Raw genomic sequence first — 21069 nt, 5'->3', positions numbered from 1 at the left:
TAAGTCTGCATTCCGTGCATGTTGTTTTTCTTTTTTTTTTATCGATCGACTACAACTACGATGCGTATATTTGTTTATATTCCATACGTGCACAAGGTATAACAGGTAGTTGAAACGATGGAGTTTACTGTTTATTTATTTATTTTATTTTCAAATTTAAATAACTGAACTTTCAAGGATAACTTGGCATTACATTGGAGGTCATGCATCTTTTAAAAAGATTCAGTTTCTTTTACAAAACTAGTTTAATCGTATAATAACAATAACGTCTTACATATTTAATAGAGCATTGAAAGTGGTCTACGTATATATTTACACTATTTTACGTGAACGATTTTATAACAAACGGTAGTACAGTTTCGCAATTGATCGATACAATTTACATAGCAGTAGTAGAGATTTAACACAAAATAATAATCACTATCAAATGTCACTATTAACGATATTACATTCGAGTTTCGATGTTTTTCCTAATACTAAGTCTCTCAACCGGATATGTTTACAGCGTTAACTCTTCCGATGTCATTGACCCCTATGGGCGTTCGACTTTGTTTTTTAATAATCTCCATTGACCAGAAGGAGTCAGTAATGAAAAGATAATTAGTTACTGCGCAACTCGATTCTGCAGGCACATTCTCTTTGTCTCTCAAATAAGGAGGCAAGATGGCCTGGCGTGAAAGTGGGTATCGCGTCTGGCACGACGTCTGATGAGAGTTGACCTTGAGCGGCCAATGAATTACATTTTAATTATATAACGCTACTCTATTCTTACTGTTCGAATGGGTATCTTTAATCGTCACTCGGAGAATTATCGGCTATTTCGAAGGTTGTACCGATAGCATAGAGCGGTGGGAGATGCTTCGGTGACCTTCAGTGGTCAGTTAATTTCGTTTCGACCACGCGACTGTATTTCTCCGTATTTCGAAAGTTTAACGCTAGTTCTGGAAGAATTTCATGCTTGAAATCTCCATTTAACGCTCATCGAACGACGCGTTATATTTCGCACCGACGATCTACAAAAAATGACCGCCAGTGCAACCTACGAACGACTTATCGCTATCGTTAATCATTAACTATGTACATGTACGCGTTCACCTCGACCATTAATCACAGACAATGCGCGAGTACGCGACGGAGTATCGCTCATAACCGCGTAACACACCTATCGTCGCACGCGAACGAGTATCTCGCGTCTGCATCGGTAATCTGAAGCTCGTGGGGGGTAGGGGGGGGGGATAGTTAGGGTCGCATATAAATTAAGCATTCATAACGCAAGCAAGGCGTTGACAATCATCTACTCTAGTCGATGCATATCAGAGTTGGAAGTTATTCGAATAAATCTTTATCGAGATAATTATCCAGGTAAAACATTTTTATTCGAGTCAATCTTTATCTAGACAAAACATTTTTATTCGAGCGATTGTTGAACTAGATAATTGTATAGATAAAGCAGTTTATTCGAACAGCTTTATTCACTCGAAGGACTTCCGAAACGTTATTCGTCACCTGGTTAAAAACGTTTCCAACCCTGTTGCGTATAATATTTACACGTATAAATAATATCCTAACGATACGTCTCTCTCGACGAACGTCTTCTTCGTAAATCCTAAATGGTTATATGGCGTGGGAGGATCAAACGTTGCCAGGTCGCCGTCGACGTCTCAGCAGTCTCGTGCCCCTCGATTTTGAGTAAAGGTGCCCCGTGTTCCGCTCAGGCCTCTGGGCGACAGCCTGGGGCGTCAAGAAGTAAAAATGACCTCCATCGCCTGGCAATCTGTATGCGAAGTAGGCCTTTGGCTTCCCTGGCTGGTTGTTTTCTGGCACGGGAAGAGGATCGATGAATTCCGCGTCTGGATCGATGGTGGGTCGTGGATCACGATAGTTGACTTTTATATCATCCTCCAGAGAAATTGGCAATTGTGGGTAAGATTCGTCGAGCTCCTCTGGAGAGTCTGCTATGGGCACATAATTCGTCGACGGTCCATGCGCTGGGTTCACCAGGGGTTCAGGCGCGTAGGCTCGAAGAGGCGCCAGGGGCTCCCTGTCTCGTTCTGGTACCCTGTAATTAGGTGGTTGTTGTCGATTAGGGTCGACCACCGTGATGAACTCGCTGTCCGGATCGATAGGAGGCAGAGGCTGTCTGTAGTTGACGAGAATGTCATCTTTAAGGGAATACGGTTTCTGCGACTGGTCGCCATAGTGCACTTTCACGTTAGGTGTCTTGAAGACGGGTGCCTCTGCGTTGTTGTAGTCGTTCTCGACGTACCTGTTCGTCTCGTATTCTGGCCTCTCCGTGGTCGACTTCACGTAAATCGGAGTGGTGCTGGGCATACCTTTGTGCGGCAGTTTCTTGCCGAAGATCGTGAAGTACTCCTTCGTGACGTCGTCCAGGAGCTTCTCGTCCTGGTGGGTGTAATAAGTGAGATGGGGATTGGGAGTGGTGTTTATCACCGAGTTGGCAGTCGTCGAGGGGTAAACTGGCTGCTGGATTTTGTAGGGTAGGCTCTCTGGTCTCAATCTCTTTTGGGTGGACTCGGTCTGCTCGTAATCGAATCGATGCTCGTTGTAACCAGGGGCCTTCACTTCTGGATAATCGTTGTAAGGAAGGTTTTGCGGTTGCTGTGCATAGTTGGTTCTCTGATTGCCGCGTTTCGAGTAGTCAGCCGCTTGGAAGCTATATTGGTAGATAGGTTTCGGTTTGTCAGGCCTGTAGTAGGTCTGCGGCCTAGGCGTGGTGTAATAAGGCTGGACTGGGCGGGCAGATATGGTCTGATAGTAAAGAGGCGCGCGATCTGGGAGCATTCGTTGACCCTGAGTCCTGGTCGAGCCGCTCTCGTACCTCGACGAGGATCGCGTGACCGTTGAGTCGCTGTAGCGGACTGGTTCGGAGTTTTTCACCACCGAGTCGACGTACTTCAAACTGTAGTCCTTCGAGGTTTCCTGCGACGGAACGGTCTCGACGCTGTAGTACTGTTTTTTCTTCTCCACGGGACGTGGCTGGGTCACGGTCTCGTAGAAAGGCGACTCCGTCGTGGTTTTGTAATAAATCGGATCGGTGGTGACGGTGGGTTCGCCGTTCGATTCCTCGTAAAAGTAGTAGGAGGCTTGACTGGGCGATCGTTCTGGGTTACCAGTGGTGACGATGCTTCTTATGGAGGCTGGCGTTACTTCCACGGGCTTCTCCAAGGTGGACTGCGTGGATGTGGTATAGTAACTCATTATAGGAATCGTCTTACTGGTTACCAGGCCTGACCAGGCTTCGTTCTTCTCGGGAACGTTCTCCTGGTTGGTCACGCGGTTCTCCGTGATGGGACCTAGGCTGTAGAACTCGGGATTGTCCAGAGTCGTTGGCTTCTCAGGTGCGAGCGTTGTGGTTTGCGTGTACGGAACAGTTCTCAGAGTGCTGGCTATGGAATTACGAGTCGCGTTCTTGAGTGTCGTTCGACGTTTTAGGTTGTTTGATGCATCGTCGATCGTTCTTGGCTTGGTGACCGGCACGATGGTGGTACTCTTGTATCTTTTAGTGGTGAGTTTCCTTGGTGGCAGATACGTCGGTCTGGATCTTGGTAACGGGGTGGTTCCAGGGCGTTTGGTGTACTTCTTGGTGGTCTTCTTGTCTTCTAGAGGGGAGAAGAAGTCTGGCGGGGGTGGTAGGATGATTCCAGGGACCAGAGGACCAGGTGGTACCGCGGTTGTGTTGTCCTGCTGATACTGGAAGCTGTACGGCGGCGGATAGTAAATAGATTGATCCTCCTCGTCGTAATCCGTTTGATTACTGGGCGGCGGTAGAAACACGGCTCCTGGTGGTATGGCGTGATAAAATGGCGGAAGATTGCCCGGCGGAACATCAGAGTTCACTCCATTGTCTCTGGAAGTGATGTTTTCCGTGTCCTCGTTGGACATTACGATGGTTCCATTCGATATAATGGCAAAGAGTGGGCCGTCCTCTGATAACAGTCCCTTCGCGAACAGTGGGTCCTTCTTGAAGTCCACGGTCCCATTTCCGATCTCCTTGGTCCCGTTCGGCCCGATGATCTGTATGGGTCCACCCTCCGTGAGTTGAACCGGAAAGGGCGGCGGTACTTTGGGCTTAGAGGGTATCTTAACCTGTCTTCTGGGCGCTTTGTAGTCATCGATTGGTGGCCAGGTCGTCTCGCCGTCCCCGCTGCCCTGCGTGGTTTCATGACCAGGAAATTTCCCGCCTCTGAGGACGAGCACGTGGTTCTCCGCCAGCCAGATCTCGTCCTCATCGAGACCACCCAAATTATCGAGGGTGTCCTTGGGCACCTCGGGATTGCTCGTGTAACTGATTATACCTGGCCGTTTCGGTCGATTTCTGTAGATCTCGTTCTGTATAAGCCCGTACTTTCCCTCTTTCACTTGCTGCGAGAGGGTCTTCTTCTCGTCGTCCTCGTCCTTGCGACTAGGCTTGGACTCGCGACCGTTTCCGGCCGACGAGAGAAGAATCCCGTCGTCCCAGAGCACTTCGTATGGTTCTCGGTTAGTAGTGGTTTTCAAGTGTCCTCCAATTAGTCGGTGCGACACTTTCCTTCCGGGTTCTGTAGTTATCTCGTTGCTCCTGCTGGTCGATGACTTGAAACTCCGACTCGACGGTGTGTGGGCACTACTTGGTCGATGACTAGATTTCTCGCTGCCGAGGTGCCGCCTTTCCCTATTCAGAGACGACGATGTAACGAGCGACGCGCAGGTCGCTAATAGCGCTGCACTCAGCAAGAGCTTTGAGGGATTGAGTCCTTTCCGCATCATCTGAAACAAGTACCAAAAATATTTTTTAGTTTTTTCAAATATATTTCGAGTAGAATTAGTTGCTCGACTCAAATTGCAATAATACGGGAATGCGGGACCGTAGGGGGCCACGCCTTTCCCTCGTGAACAGTCGGTGAACGGTCGACAAACATTCACGGGTCACTGGAGTACCACCGACTCGTAGTAATGACTTGCAACCGAGCAACAAACTGAGCTGTGGCGTTTCTGTATTCGCTCGGTGCACGATGCATTAGCTTCCATCGAGAATTGGATTGCTATGTCCGTCTCGCGGAAGTAACTGTGGCTCGAGTAACGAGGCATCGTGTTTCCGACGTGTATTCGATTTATAGTTAGAGGCGCCTAACTTCAACGAAATATCTCGATTCGAGGGAAACTCGGTTTTGAAACTCTTCGTCAGTTATCAATCGTGAGTCTGGAGAACGTTTTCGTCAATATTATGGTACTTTCTAATTTATAAATTTATTTTTGTCTCATTCGTACATTTAAATGTGCATGGTTCTGCTTTCATGTTAATATATAATAATAAATATTGTGTTTTTATTCATGTTCGAGTAATTATCAGATGATATGTTGTGGAATCAAGTATGCTAATAGGATATTAGTGCGACGACAGAGAAACGTGCTCTTCGTCGAGTCGATTACGTTTCGACCATGTGGAGCGTCGTCCTTTTCGGAGCGATAAATAATAAAACACGCGTAAGCGTGTACATAACTTATGCGAGTACGTGAGGTCGGACGAATTTGCATTTTGTGGAGAGAAAAATGCAAACAAATGTAAACCAATATAGTTCTTATTTAACTAAATAAAACAAATAACATTACATTAACGTTAACTTTTCTCATAATTGAAAAATGCATTATTTCTTTTCTTAAATTTCCTCTACATAAAATGCAAAGGCTCGTGGTATTCAACTTGTGATTCTACCAATGTCACGTATTCGTACAACACGGTATGTACGCTTCTACACGATCGCGCGTGTTGTATTGCGCCACGTGGTCGAAACGTTAACGGCCTTCTAACTGCACGTTTCTTCTGTGTGTAATGTCCATTAAGCATATACGGTTTTACATGCTATTATTTACTTCCTGCTATGAAGAGGCAATGCAAATCTACCACGCTTCGTCTTGTTTTCATACGTCTTTTCATATCAATTCTGTTCTTACACTTCGATATTATCATTACTATTTTTTTTTAATCGTGTAAAATGATCGAACCAAAAGAGAATAGAGCTAAAACCTAAATGATCGAAACGTTTAACGAGTAAACTCCGTATCAATTTTGTATGATTCACCTCTGAAACTTGCTCCAACCGACAACGAAACGTCGAGCTCAGCTAGTGTCGGTTTCCCCTGGAGTCACTCCGTCGGAAACGTCTTTTTAAACTACCAAACACATTGATAACACGCTGCACGGAATAAAAGAGTACCTTTCTCCCCGTTTCCGTAGCGGTCGGCGATTCCGTCGGACGATTATCGTTCGCCAGGGTTTCTCGTGCGTCGTTGAATAGCTGTAATTGACCGACCTTACTCTTCCGAGACTCGAGGATACTCAACTTTTCGCGTTCGCGCACGTCCACTCGTTGCGGAGCACTTCGACGACGTGCTCGTTTCGAATGTGACCGATTTCACTCCGCCAGCGGGCTTTTAATCCGCGAAAAGCAACGTGACGGAATCGTGAAATTCCTTTGCGCAGATATCGACTCGTGGGGAGACACTATTAATCGCTCTTACGCCTATCCGAATCATCCTCCGCTCTTGGATTATTGATAACGGCTTAATCAAGCCTGGAGCACGAGTCGACTTGGTCAATTCCGATCGAGGAAGTCTCTTCCACGTGTTTCCACTTTCTCTCGCGGTTCTAGCAGTGACTTTGAGCGGTTATTCGCGGATCGCGTGACGGATCGATTCGAAACGCATTAGCGATACGTCACGTGTGGACCACTAGATCACCATTGGCGGAATCCCATTTCCGTGACGGGAAAACGTACCCTAAGAACGATTGGAGACTTAGAGGGCCAAATATGTGTAGTTGTAAAGGCTAATCTGCAGGTCTTCTTTAAGCAACCATTTAAAGAAGCTTTTATTTGTCCAACGTGAAAAATGATTAAATTCTGTAATTTGAATTCTTATCAACATCCAGCCAGTGGTGGATGAGAAGCAGTCGACTTTAGCCTGTATTGCATTTATCAGTTGTATGCGTGTCACTCGTTATCCGAAATGTTTATTTAGGCGTAAATTTTGCCCATCTTTGTCTGTCAAGTCAGCTCAATAAGAAGAACCCAAGTTAAATAGCCCTAATAAAACGAATAGAGTGTATCCTGGTACACCATGGTTACTATCATGTTCAAAACCACTTAACCATCACAAACACTGAGAATTTCACTTGGGAAAGCCTCTATAAAAGTAAGTAACACGCGGTCGAAGGTTTGAAGTAGAACAGTTTAACTTTGAAAGTTAATTTTGTTAATTTTGCCACTTTTTCTTGTGACTTCAAAGCACCACCGTAGATTTTTTAAAGAGATCCCGTTTTACCGTGGCGTCCCATTTCGCAGACGCTCTTGCCACGACGGGTGTTCGTTAGAGAACTAGTGGAACGTGTCATAGCAGGGCGGACGGCCGCTCGCACCGGCATGGTACACGTGACTGGCCGGTTTTCATCACCTTTCTCGGTGCAACGGGGCCCCTCAAGGACGCTCGTTCGGAAAGGTGGAGCCATTTCCAAGCGACACGCCCTCGGTCCCGCGCTGGAAAGGAGGAAGTCGAAGTCGTCGGCTGGCTAAGATTTGTTACGATTAAAACGATCCGACTACGCCTTTCTTTCGTTGCCTTTGTCGATCGATTGACGAGGAATGCGAGTTAGGGTTGGGACTGCGTGCAAGTCCTTACCCTGAGAAGATGCTATTCGTTAATCCTTGAAAATAAGTTTTTCGGATGTTGCAGAGAGTAGGAAGATTTGCACCGAGACATTTGAGTTAACCGAAGCCTTCGAGGATGAGAATTTGCCAAAGTTTGAAAATTTAAAGCAGTAAAACCGTTTCACCTTGGTTATCCTACATTTAGTAGGTTATCCTACTTTTAATCTCTAAGGGTCATTGAACTATTTTCCTAACGCTACTCCAATCGAGTTACTAGACTACTCAAATATTCCCAGTTTAGCTGAAGTATCTAATTTTCAAATGGTAAACTATTCCTGTGCTCTCAGCCCTAATGCGAAGTCGTGCGACGTGGAACTCACGCGACGAAAAACGATGTCGAAACGTGAGCTTTCACTTTCGCGTCGCCTTATTGTCGTACTTTTTACTCGATATGGAATTTGAATGAAGCCCACGCACAGTGAGTCTGAATTCTTTCGTAGCGTGACATAGATAATTGACTGAATTCGGTAATAAGTTTCCTTAGTAAAATATTCTTTAATTAGCTCCTCTTGTGTATCTGCACGACATGCCATTGTTTTCGTATTACTTTTTTAAACCGTCACAGTGACGAATTAAAGAGGTTGCAACATGTGAGTGACAGGCTTAAAAGTAAGCCAATCTTTGGGAATTTTTTTCGAGGACCGGTGTGCCATTTTTCAAACGTTTAACTGTTACCCAAAAGCACCTAATCAAATTCGACAGGATACATACTTTAGTCTGTAAATCCTTTCACGTATTCTTTGCTCGACGGATGCAAATATTTTGTTTTCCATTAGCAACACGTGCTGCGATTGTCTGATATACTCAGACTGATTACACGTTGTGTTAGGGGTGTAAGACAACATGTTTTACTGTATCAAAGACAGCATTCCGCATCGATTTAATCGTATTAATCTTAAAGCATGCTCGCCGATGATTTCAACGACCCTGTTGGTCGTTTTTGTAATTCAGCGCGGGAATTTAAACGACCGCGATTTCCTGGTTTATGCTTACGATTAACGCAATTTATGATTAACTTCGTATCGATGTATTACATGTAAGTGTACATCATTATGTTCATTTTATACTCCGTATTTTTCTCAAGTTAATAACTCCTTTCGTAAATCGTTTCGAGTGCTTCAATTCGTTTCATTGATAAATGAATGACTTCCTCGACATGTTTGCATGAATTAATTTTTTATAATTTACACCTCCATTAACCTCTATACATACTATCATATTCAAGTGTTATTAATCCTAGCGGTCATTACGAAATAAGTTTCCGCTGTAATTTAGCGCAGTGAGATTTGCATAAAAATGTTCGAGTTGCGTTTAAAATGCAGGAGGATAGTTTATTCTAGGTAGTGCAAATGGGAAATAGATGATTCTTCGTGATAATATCAGTTGCAAAATAGTCAGACGTTCGATTTTGCGCGTTCCGCGAGACGTAACGTCGATTTTGAGTGATGTAAGAAGAACGGTCCCCGCTTTGTGCCAGGTGCCATTATGGTACTGTTACGACCAGGCCTGCCGTAATATCGTTTCTCGAAGTAAGATTTTCTGGTCGTGCCGACGTAGTTTTAGATCGAACTCAATTTGTTCAAAGAAGTCGGGGAAAAAGTTAGTCGCGGTAAGGACAATCATTTTTTTTTTTTTTTTAAATGTTCCGTATCGCCTGGTGTAGACAAAGTATATTACAGGCAAAAGTGCTGCACTTGTGTACCGAGTGTGCTAATGCGCAACTCTGTGAAAACACAGATGTCATTCGACGTTAAACACTGTCATGTATCACCATTTGTTACTTTTGTTAGACACAATTCATGGCACACGATATTTGTCTAAAGCGTCGATTTAAATTTCGGAGAAAGTTTCTCAGTCTAGTATGCTTCGATACTCGAGATGTATGCTAATCTAACATAAGATAGTATTTGATAGTATTTGATGTTTAAACGTGTTCGGTACATATATCGAACCACGAGATCGTAAAAGCGTAGGAGCTTATAGTTTACTTTGAAACTGGTACGCGGAATGAGAGCTGAAAATAACCGTCTCATCAAGACCAAACGATACAGTGAATGGCCGCGAATTAAAACGCGCAGCAGGCACGACGAACTATGAAAGACCCTCTAAATTGGTCATTACGCGGAGCCATTAGAGTGGCGTTAAATTAAATACGCTTTAAACTTGAATCAGCGGTCGCGGTAGTAAAATTGAAGTCACTAAACCGACAACAAATAACGACCGAGTGGTGTGTTCTTTCTTTCTTTAATGGCTCTGCCATACACAGTGCCACGGCCTTGAATGCAGGTAGTCAAAAGCGCCTCGAGTGTGCAACAAAATGGCATTGAGCTGTTAGGCACGGTGTTCGAGGCAGTGAAAGGCTAGCCGGTCCAGAGGTTGCTCCAATCGTTCCAACGACCATTTGTCGGCTGAATATTGGGCGTTTGAATAATGGGGCAGTTCTACTGGTAAATTAGATCTACCCGAAGACTTCGAGTGCTTGTAATTGTAGTGAAACATTAGAGATAATCGGAGCCTTGGAGGACTGGAGCATTTTTACTGAAACGTTAAAGTTACTCGTAAGTTTGAGTACTGGAGTATAGTTGCAGTGAAAAGTTGGATCTAACCGAAGTTTCCTTGTGTTTTCCTTCGGGTAGTACGGAAATGAAATGAGACTTTCCATCTAAATGGTCGTGTTTATATGTTCCAGGCCTTTTCTATTAATTTGGACACGAAAGAATGTTGAGTGAGACTCGACAAAGGAGGTCCTGAGATAAAAACTGGTGTCGAGTCACACTCGACATTGGAGTGCAAGGGGTTAATACTCGCAGGATTGAGAGGCCTACTAAAACTACTCAGCATCTACTCAGAGAGTCAATTCTCGAACCAGTTGTCCTTATGATTGCAGCTATTTAAAGTGTTCAAGTGTTTGGAGAGTTCTACCAAAAATTAGAGCACGTCGAATTTTCTCGGTGTTTGACCTTTGGACTCACTGTCAGCTGGGATATTGTAGTCATAAAGTTTTAAAGTAAATCTGTTCTAGTTTCTTTCCGAGCACCGTTACGGCTCTAGCCTTAAGCCCCTTTCGCGCAACACGTTGCTCCACGCGACGGTTTACCTCACGTAAGACTCACGTACCCACCCGTTATCCAATTCAGTTTACGCTTTCAGCTACTTTCCTTTTTGTTTCGCGTTGTGCTCGTTGAGCAGCATTAATTCCTTAACGCCGTGCTAATGCCTGCGAGCAACTTTCGGTGCGTCACTCTTGTAGGTATGCTTCCTGTTATGACAGAAAGCTTGCTCTCCGTTGTCCGTTGGACAGAATTAAGCATTGTAAATTAATGGAATTTACCTACTCGTTTCTTTATTTGCTCGAGTAAAATGTTGGTCGTTATTAAGGTGTGCTAGAAGTTCGGTAGGCGTTTCGCCCTTTCGATTCCAGGTGAGACTTCTTTCTTGCTCCAAACCTGATTTTAATATTTTTTCTTCTAAATGTTAACTGAGTATATCAACGAATAAAGAACATTCAAAAAAACAATGTTCCGGTATGTTAGGTCTTCGTCGAGTAGGTGTTTGTCTTAGCTTCCTTTCTTTTTAAAATTGATCCCATGCCATTCGATAATACTTCATTGGTAGGATAATTTTCAATTATTCCCCCTTTTCCAATTCCAAACATTCACTATAAGAGTATAAAGACACCATTCGTTGGAGAATTGTGTCCTCAAAGCGAAGGACGAGGCCTTATCATCCGAAATTTCGTTTAGTTTCAAATTTTCCCTGTATCGTATAGTTTGTTGCCTCGCGTTTACGTAACAAACGGTGAAAGCTGTAACCACTGCCGCTTATCTTTGTCGCGACGTCTAAAATTATGAAGCCGGTTATCTGTTTCTCTCGTGAAGAGGTTCACACGCCTTGCTCGCGCAAACTGTGTCAAGCCAAACCTTCATAAGTATCAGAAATTGTTGGCTCGAGATTGTGTCGAATGGATTGAAAAATCGTATAACATGTTCGCTCTTATGGGCACTTGTAGCCATAGTCACTCTGAACGCTTTATGAATGAAAGTTTAACCCCTTATGAGCACCTGTAACTTTCAGGTCACATACTAATATATCGACATTTTACCAAATAATTTGAGTTCTTTTTCACAAGTTGACGAACACGTCTTAATTATATAATGTTTCTGATAGTCAATAACAATATCGATGACGATTAGCAGCACAATCAACCTGAAGTATCAAAGTAAATGCTTTGCAAGTTGTTTGCAGAACAAATATCAGGCCCATAGAGGGTTAAAATGTGTTATCTCGTTATTCGTGATTGTATAAATAGAAGAATCATTTTCTCGTAATTTTAGAAAAATAAGTAGTTAATATTGAAGCGAATAATAATTTGAGTTCTCTAAATTCAATTTTATCATTAAATATCGGACCGGTAGGTCTGGTGACCGTGCAGTTGTCACTTTAGGTCAATTTAGGTCACAATGTGCCAATCTCAGTCTAAAATCCAAATTCCAAATTTGGTACATTGGTGTATAAATCGTTTACGAAGTTTATTCGTTTCACCCTGAAATTCTGTTAACCTTAGCGCTTCAAGGTGTCGTTTCTTGGATTCGTTGTTAGCTGGCACCGTGCCGCGTTAATTCGCCTTCGGGCAAACACGACGATCAGCGATTCCGCGCGTATCGATGCAGATTCATCGACTTCGCGAGGTGAAGTTATCAGTGATGAGATTACGGTAGCGTCAGACTGACAGAGACGAGTAGTAGCGACCATAGTGGAACGCCTTGGCATTGACCGGCTTGCTCTGCAAGGCAACTCTCGCTTGCATAATATGCTCGTCTCGTTCATCCCGAGACTCTGCTGGATTATTCTCCTCTCTCGACTACCTCAGCTCCTTTAACGGTGGTATTACGTGCAAGAACGCGACTGGTCGTCTCGCTTCTTTTTCCGACGAACGTGTTCGGATGCAGCTGACGATACCTCTGTCAACATACTTCAGTGCTTGCGATTGGAAATTGGAACGAACGAAATGCACAGTATTCAGAAACTGGCGGTACAAACTTCATGTGTATTCACAAAAATATTCACTCGAGGAAAAACGAATTTTGATTACATCGATTAAGTTCATTGAGTAACTTTTGTTAAACTTATGATCTCGAAGTGATATGCTATGGGTCCCAGGTCCAAGGCCATATCCAGGATTTTTGGTGGAAATTCTGAGAGGCATAACGGTGTGAATTTAACAAAAATATTAGCTTATACGGAATCATAAGACGGAACTTTTTTATATTTATAGTTTATTCATACGACGTTTAGTTTCAGAGATAAAAATTGAAAACTTAGAAGACCTTTTTCTTGAAATTCAATTTTTCCAACGAACTTCTTACTTTTCGATTTTTATTTTCGAACCTAAGCGTCCTATGAATAAACTGTAAATGTAAAAAGGTTTCGTCTCATCATCCCTTATAACCTGATATTTTTAAAAAATTGATTTGAAGAATACAAATATTTCTCTGAGTCCATTTCTAGAAGGCGTAACACACCCTTCGCAATCAAAGGGTTAATGGATGGCTTTTGTTTGCAAGCCTTCGAATACCACCTACCAAATCGTAATAGAAGTTCACGAAATTTCAATGTTATTGCAAACGTTGAATCTGTATTGTGCATTGGTTATCCAGAGTCGTATGGCGCACGCAGCCAGTACCGGTTTACGTTTTTGTTGCGACTTGTAAAGGCTGTACCGGTCAGACAAGGTTAACGGCCCAATTTTTTCCATTGCGAACGCATCATCATCCGTCGTTCAACATTTTTTCCACGGATTTATTGTTGTAAACAAATGACGAAATTTTGTTCCCATCGGCAAGGGCACGGGCGGGTTTCCCCCGGCTAAAAAATTGTTTTACGGATCTCCGGCTCGAAATGCGATCGAGAGATAATATCTCGAGATATAATTGGAGACTCGTTCAAGTGAAGTCACCAATATTTTGAAAGCTATAAAACCAAACCTTGCGGAATACATTAAGCGCACATTATCATTTTATACGTGATATTTTCTGATTCCACGCGCGCCAGTCCTAATTATTGTATATTAAACAGGGTAATCGGCAAATGGTGTATAGGGGCAATTGCTAGTTGCTAGTTACTAAACACCAAAGAAATTAATATTTAATAATGTCTGGTTAATCTTGCATCCAATAAACTACATCAACGAATAAGGACATAGCGCAATGATTTCTTGGCGACGTTGTACGGCTGAATAATTTATTTGTAATTAATGCATTTCTGAAGAAAGCGGTTTACACTTACGTTTATAATTCCTTATATACATTTTTATATTTGGAAAACGTTTCTAGCTCGAAAATGGCGCAGTTAGGAGTAGCATCGAGCTTCGGTTCGACTTAGAACTTTACTCAGAAAATCCAACGGTACAATAATAAGTACAATAAATACGTCCCCGCTAATTTCATCAGCACGTTTGCGTACGATTTTTCGTTCCTGTCCGTTCGCACGTTTGCCTGCACTCAAAAGCGTACGAGCCTCTAGTATAGATCGAAGTCGACCATTTATTTTAAGAAAGAACGGATTCGTAGGGCGACCTTACGTCGCGACACCTGAAATAGACGTCCCGATTGAAATGTCCATGTTAGGCAGAAATCGATCCCTAGGCCTCTAGTTTCATCCAATTAACCGCCATCTTCCAATTAGCCGGCGATTAGCCGCTCCTACAGCGATTATTAACATTTAATATACCTTGTTTACACCAAGGACTCTCTACGGTCTACTGAATCGGTTTCTTAACCATTCCTAACGATCCTTGAAATTGTACTTGTTGCAACCGACGAAGGAGTCGTCATCTCGACTGTTGATGAAGAGGTATTCTTCTCTGGAGCCATTTTGGAATTTCGTGAGACGAAAGTTAGTGCCACGCGGTATGATCGAAACTTTGGTTGCAAAATATTACGAGTTTAATCTTCAAAGAAAAAATATATCCAGTCGCTTAATTTAATTTTACCTCCTTTTTGTACCTAATAAAGATTTAAATCTGGGGTTAGCTTGCAAAACAGCAATTCATTTGAACCTCGCCCTTTCACCTTACTTGCTCAATTTACAAGATACGCGAAACTATAAAGATGACCCCGGGTGATGTCCACGATATAAGAGAAACTCTTCTTTTCGCTTATGAAATGCGTTTTCGTGATGGCAGTGCTATCGATCATCGGTTAATGTGTCACGAAATTTTGCTCAATAGTGGAATAACCTTCATAAAAAATTCCGATTATCGAACATAAATATCAACCAAGATATATCTTCCCAGTTCACTAGTGTTCTCGAATTCGTATATTTCTTTAATTTTGTCTCATTATGGCAATAAAATCACCAAATCAATAAATAAAATTGTTTATTTTTGCCAGTTTCAATGCGCGTACTTGATACCTGTCTGGCAAAACATATTTTTAAAGCCTCGATCCATACATATTTATGCACTTTTACCGTTTGAAAAAAATTCTTGTAGATTTCCTAATTTTAATTCTTTCAACCCACATCCCTTTAAGATCCCAAGCTATTAGAAAATGCAACAAGAAAGTCGATTTTTCACGTGCGATAGACCAGAATTCCTTCTGTAATAGCACTTTCCTGTTCAAGACTGCACTGTTTATCGTTTGACGGATTAAACAGGTTCGCAGTGGATGAATCACAGCTGGATTGCTGTCTCCTGACGCGCACATTCGATTTCCCGCTGATTCAATTTTTTTTTTTGTCGTTCACCACGTTCCACAGTCGACACTACGTTTTTCATACTCGCTCGCATTCCCACGGTGGAATTGACCCTGCTGAGGTTGTTGTATATCGCGCGTCCTGATAGACGCAATTAAGGACCACTGCGCTGGATGATAGAGGGAAAGCTGAGCGAGACGAAGGTTGTGCTCCAAGGTCTATGCTTTACATTTTTTCTTCTCGTTTACTCTTGCTTCGTCCCCTGTACTCTGGGTCGTAATAAGAATTTATTAGCTACGTACGCTGGTGGTTGACCAGTAATTTGTAGCTTGATTTTCATTTTAGACGTTTTTATCGTCGCCCAGAAAATGTGTTCTACTTTATAAACATCCGTTTCCATGTCATCAATGTTATCAAGAATCTTACAACTCCAGATTGCAATTTTATTAAGTTAACACATTTGCGACCGTTGACGTGAATTCACGTCACTTCAAATTCTATTCCTGGTTATGAGAGAATTATGAAAATCCTTTTTATTTTAGACGCTACATACTTACAACATTGATATTTCGAAACATATTTTGTAACTTTTATCTTCGCTCTAACAATACAAATTTACGATGTCCAGCTCCAGAATGTTATTATTTTCGTCAGTACTCGATATTAGAAACGTAAAATATCTGTCGGTCGCGAACGTGTTAAGATTCCAATCCGAGTGTCATAGCTCCAAAGTAAATCATAGCTGAATTTCTTAAAAAACAATCATCCCGACGTGCTGGTTCCAGCACCCTCGTAGTGCTCCGATTTCAAATTCCACGTTGGGAAACATGTTCGACCCTATTCTCGTTGATAAGCCGTTTAGAGTTACAAGCTACGATTTATATTGCTAGACGTGCCACTTTCTCTGTGCGGTTATGACTCTTTTTCCCTCCGTCGTTCAACATAAAGAGCAAATTGCGTAAGTTGATAAGTGGTTGTGGTTCCGGTGCTCCGATCAACGCGATCCTGTCTTTGCGCAGCCGAATCACGTACCTCGGAAATCCGAAAAATTCGTATTTGAAAACAAATTTTCTAAGCAAAACGTTAGAAATAAGAATTAATTACAAAAAGAATGAATAGATATTTTCGTTCTCCTTTCCAAGTTTACACCTCACGTTTACATCTTCAACGAGATGGTAGGAGGGATCCTCGATGAAAATTAGATTTCTAGATCGCGATTTACCTCGTCTTTGTATCACGCACCGATCTTAGAAGCAAGGACGCGTTGCTCAACGAGCTCGAAAGTTCACAGCAAGAATAATCGTGAAACGAGCACAGTCGTTTGTTACAATTCCAATTTAATCGCTCGACGATGCGTTTGATTTGCCGATAGGTTTCATCCGCGAGATACAGAAAGTAACGATCGATCACTTACGTTTAGTGACACGCATCGCTGCCACTAAGTTTAAAATTAAGAATCGGGTTGGAACGGCTCGTCGAGTTTCTCTGTATTCGAACACTCGATTAAAGTATTACGGTGATTGAAATGAGATCACTATTAATTTCCCAGAGTAATATAAAAGGTTCACGCAATTGTTCGCAATGGTTACACGTGTTTCTCCACGGAAGAAGTGTCTGCTATTTTAGCGAGTAAGTAGCAGGAAAATGTTTTATTCAGAATGATTGAGTTTGCACAAAGAGTTTTATGAAATTTGATCACAACTTCACGGGGTGAACTCAGCATACAAAAATGATAAAAGAACTTCCCACTGGTCACTATGGCACAGAATTGGTAATTTGCATGCAGAGTGAAACCGGACGTACGTTTGTATGAATTTTTTTTATCAAGTTTCTCTGTTGTCTTCGGTTTGCCTCTGTGATGGTTTTGGAATTCCGCCTGTATTTTGAATGTACCGAGCAGACACGTGCAGGTAATTGTCATTTATCTGCACGCGGAGAAGTGCTCCAACGAGTTGTTGAACGTTAAGCATCGGGACAAAGGAATCAGGATGTGCAACAATAACACGTGCGCATACTAACTGATAAATCTCAAGACGAAAACGGGCATTCTTGAACCTTAACCCATTCACTGCCCGGTAAATTTAAAGCATCTTGTCCTGGGTGCCAAGATATATAATTAATATGTTATAACCGTAACGTCTAAGTTATTATTTGTATAATATCATTTTTATTGTCATGGATAGTTTATTAAACCCACGAATGATCTCATGACTTTGTCAGATAGTTATCAAAATTAACACGTGTGACTCAGAAGTGGTTGAGAGGACATTTCATTAAGGAACTAGAGGAAGTCATTTAATAAAAATAAATCTGTATAAGATTCTTACTTTTCCATTGTCTCTAGACAAAATTTGAACCTCGTAGAAATTGTCACGAGTTTCAGTCTGGCGTTCAACGTGTATGTCTACATACTTTTGACCGACAGTGTTCCTCTACCACGAGATATCTTGTAGTTGACAGTGAATGAGTGTTAACTAGTAAGAAAGGTACAATGACGTTGAGAGATGTATTTAAAAAATTTGTAAGTAAAATCTTGATTGAAACTTGATTATGTAAAATATCATAGACATGTAGATACTTCCAGCACTCGAATTAAAGCAAAGATCACTCTGTCCAATTAACAATCCAAAGTCCACTAGTGCACCGTATCTGTTACAAATAGCGCAACATTTATCTTCTTATAAACTCCCAAACTTCGCAAGAAGCGTTGCACGCGGGTCGTTCAATCTCCATGAAACAACTTTCTGTCCATTAAGAGCTCGTAATCGGAAGTGTATCTCGCGTTGGCGCTAGATCCACCGTGGCCCGTTACACGTTGCAAAAACGGCAACCACGTGCTTTTTTGTGATGCTTCTCATCGACACAGTTATGTTAAAGTGAAAGTGCTTAAACGTCGAATAGGAAGCACAACGGTCCCCGTTGCATTAATGACAAATCTGTAATTAAACGAACGCATAGACGAGTTTCTGCGCGGGTTGCAGCGATCTGCCGGAAATCTTAACTTTCGTGAACTGACCGGATGCTATTAACAGCCGACGACCGTACAGGGAACGCGTAGAACATTGACAGCACCGCGAGCTGCGTTTCTCTGTTTCCAGTGCGGCTACGTAGATTTTCACGACGAACCGATGGAAGTTGTTTCCGCGTTGGGGACGCGGGAAACGTTTCCCCTGTGCTCAATATAATCTTCCCTCTATTTATGAACAATAATAATCTACATCCCGTCGGTGACAGGCAACGTTTCTCGGAAGCGTCCTGCCGGGATTCAATTTTATTTTTTGATTTATTTAACGACTCCGTTTAGCGTAACGAGGGAGAAACGTGTGCAGATTCGAGTACATGCGCAGAGAAAGTGAAGCGAGGGGGATCGGTGAATGGTTGTTCTTCGAACTAACCCTAAACGTGAGTCTAATTTGAAAATATGAAACGAAAAACGGCTGAGTACAAGAAGCTTTGTAGGGAAGAGAAGTTTGAGAGGTAGGACACTGGGAGTTTGAAGAAAAAACATTAGGTGTCAGAGGTATTCCTAGGTGTAGAACAAACAGTAGAATGTTTTCAAATCGCGGAGAAAATGTTGGGTGAAATGAAAACAGCGTAGAATCATACGAATAGAAATATCGCAAGGATTGGAGAAAGTCTGAGGTCTGGACCTATCGAATACTCTCTAACCATCACGTGGTTTCGTTGCAGCCTTATCACTCAGACTTTTCAATGTGGACCTTGCTACACGATTAAGCTGTTGCTTTCTTCAGAGTGATCAACACTTCTTGTTGTATACAGAATTTTATAATTATCGTTCAACGGAACTAAGTTGTCCTGAGAAAGTTCCAAACAAGACCGAAAAGTCTTGTTTGGAACTTTCATTTCATTTTTGATAATTTTTATCTCTCGAGGAGAAAGTTTAATCTCGATGGTGCAGTCTTGCTCTGGGTGACTAACCAATTAACCGCGCACGAATTTTATTGGTTTCACACACAGACCAAACAGTTTCTTAAACAGCGAAGTAAAATTCAACAGAAGTCATCCTAGGATGAATGATAAAGAATCAGAAACTATTTCGATCAGGTTACTTTCTATCTCTTGACATGTTCAGTGCAAAGATAAAAAATCTTAAACGAATATCCCCAGCACGCACACACAGTTAGCACACTAGAAACCTCGCTATAAACTGATCACCATTTCCCAAACGATTTCATTAAAAAAAAAAAAAAAAATGATCGAGAAGAGTCGCGGTGAAAATTCAGCTTATCCGTCCATCAAGCCGACACATTCCTTATCTAAATGCTACGAGTTGCACCGGGAATACTTCGCATCGTCGATTTGTGAAAGCCCCGTGGCGGACGGAATAGTATCGCTAAGTTCATTGATCATTCATTATTCGAGTCCTTCGATCCGGTTCTCCTCCTATCATTACGTCCAATTGCATTCGAGCCGCGACTTTTTTTTTCTCCCGCGCTTGAAAGTAATTACACGTATCGAAAAAAAAATAATCCTCGATAAATATTCATGCCGGAATGCGCAAGGACTCGCGATCTTTTAACACTCCGCCACGGTAAATCTCGTTGGACACGCGAGAACCGCTACGATGATTCACGGAGAGCCCGTTATATAAATTTCCACGGACGCTCGTGCGCGTAGGTGAAAAGCGTAAATCGAACATGAAGATCTAAATACCAGGAAACGGACGTACGTACTTTCCCGTTAGATGCGAGCCTTTTATCGTGGATTCCTGACGATTCTCTTCTTACTTGGAAAACGATACTACGTCCGATACTCTCGATAGATCACGATGTCACACGTTCTGTCACGGAACCAGCCAGTGATAAACTCGTCCCCGCGGATATCACTCTTCCACGATTGCCACTGAACGATTGCGTGAATGAAAACGGGGACTCGCGGGATTTTCCACCGGGGGATTCTCGATTCCGTTTCTTCGCTAGCAGAGGAGGGCAAAATTCTTATTCGAAGAAAGGTAGAGTCATAAAAGGAAATAGAAAAGACGATTTTAACTCTTTGCACTCGAAATACTCTTCACAGGCACTGATCATGCCTCTGTGGCAAGCAATACACGGCACTTTTATAATTCAGAGTTAGATTTGCAGCCAAGAAAGTTCGAGTGCAAAAGATTCAGTCTAAGATCATAGAAAGAATGGATTAAGTAAAAATAAGAATTGCTATACGTTTTCTTCGTTGTCTGATCGAATAAAATTTTGCCTTTCTGCGAAGAACACGTGAAAGAAAATCACAGATTCGTTTGGGAAGCTCGAGTCGAGGTCTGACAGCTTCGTTTTACGGAGACGAGGCCATAACGCGCACGGAACCAGTTTGCGGGGGCTGTCCACTCGCTGCACTTGGGACGATGAACAAACGAGTTGCCGCGTGACCGCAGATCTTTATATCGGTGGATCCTACTGGCCCTGCGCCAGTGTCCCACTCTCTGACACACGGCGGCCAGTTAGCGAGGCTTATTCGAACCGTTGTGGACCGAACACGGCGCGTGAACGACTCCAGACCGCGTGTTACTAGCGTGAAGGGACCACGCTCGTGTGTGTCGCGACGCTCACCTACGACTGCCGAGCCAGACGATCACGTTGTTCCGCTTTGCACGCCTCTTTCACCCTTCCTTTTTGCATCCGATCCGAGCGGCTGTCCCTCCCCCTCGACTGCCACG

At 42.7% G+C, this 21069-nt stretch overlaps 2 protein-coding genes across 5 annotated transcripts in view; one reads left to right on the top strand and one right to left on the bottom strand.

Moving 5' to 3' along the window:
- LOC128874576 (N-alpha-acetyltransferase 15, NatA auxiliary subunit) overlaps positions 1 to 21069 on the top strand; it is a 49601-nt gene that overhangs the window by 3098 nt on the left and 25434 nt on the right. The gene's annotated exons all lie outside the window — the stretch shown is intronic.
- Positions 6 to 21066, bottom strand: LOC128874574 (uncharacterized). Of its 3 annotated transcripts, XM_054119413.1 has the most exons (3): positions 20579 to 21066; positions 20093 to 20334; positions 6 to 4767 (listed from the first exon to the last, which is right to left on the bottom strand). In XM_054119413.1, the coding sequence occupies exon 3, from the start codon at positions 4765 to 4767 to the stop codon at positions 1633 to 1635; it is 3135 nt and encodes a 1044-aa protein (XP_053975388.1). In that variant the 5' UTR covers positions 20093 to 20334; positions 20579 to 21066; the 3' UTR covers positions 6 to 1632. The 3 variants fall into 3 exon arrangements, with proteins under 3 accessions (XP_053975388.1, XP_053975389.1, XP_053975390.1); XM_054119414.1 differs by lacking the exons at positions 20093 to 20334; positions 20579 to 21066 and adding an exon at positions 6216 to 7350; XM_054119415.1 differs by lacking the exons at positions 20093 to 20334; positions 20579 to 21066 and adding an exon at positions 6081 to 6223.

This window comes from Hylaeus volcanicus, chromosome 4 (genome assembly GCF_026283585.1).
Source record: "Hylaeus volcanicus isolate JK05 chromosome 4, UHH_iyHylVolc1.0_haploid, whole genome shotgun sequence".
Lineage (NCBI taxonomy): Eukaryota > Metazoa > Arthropoda > Insecta > Hymenoptera > Colletidae > Hylaeus > Hylaeus volcanicus.
This window is presented reverse-complemented; position numbering and strand designations above follow the sequence as displayed.

What these genes read in the sequence shown, in the direction of transcription:
- LOC128874574 (XM_054119413.1), bottom strand. Translation starts at nt 4,767, where the DNA reads ATGATGCGGAAAGGACTCAATCCCTCAAAGCTCTTGCTGAGTGCAGCG.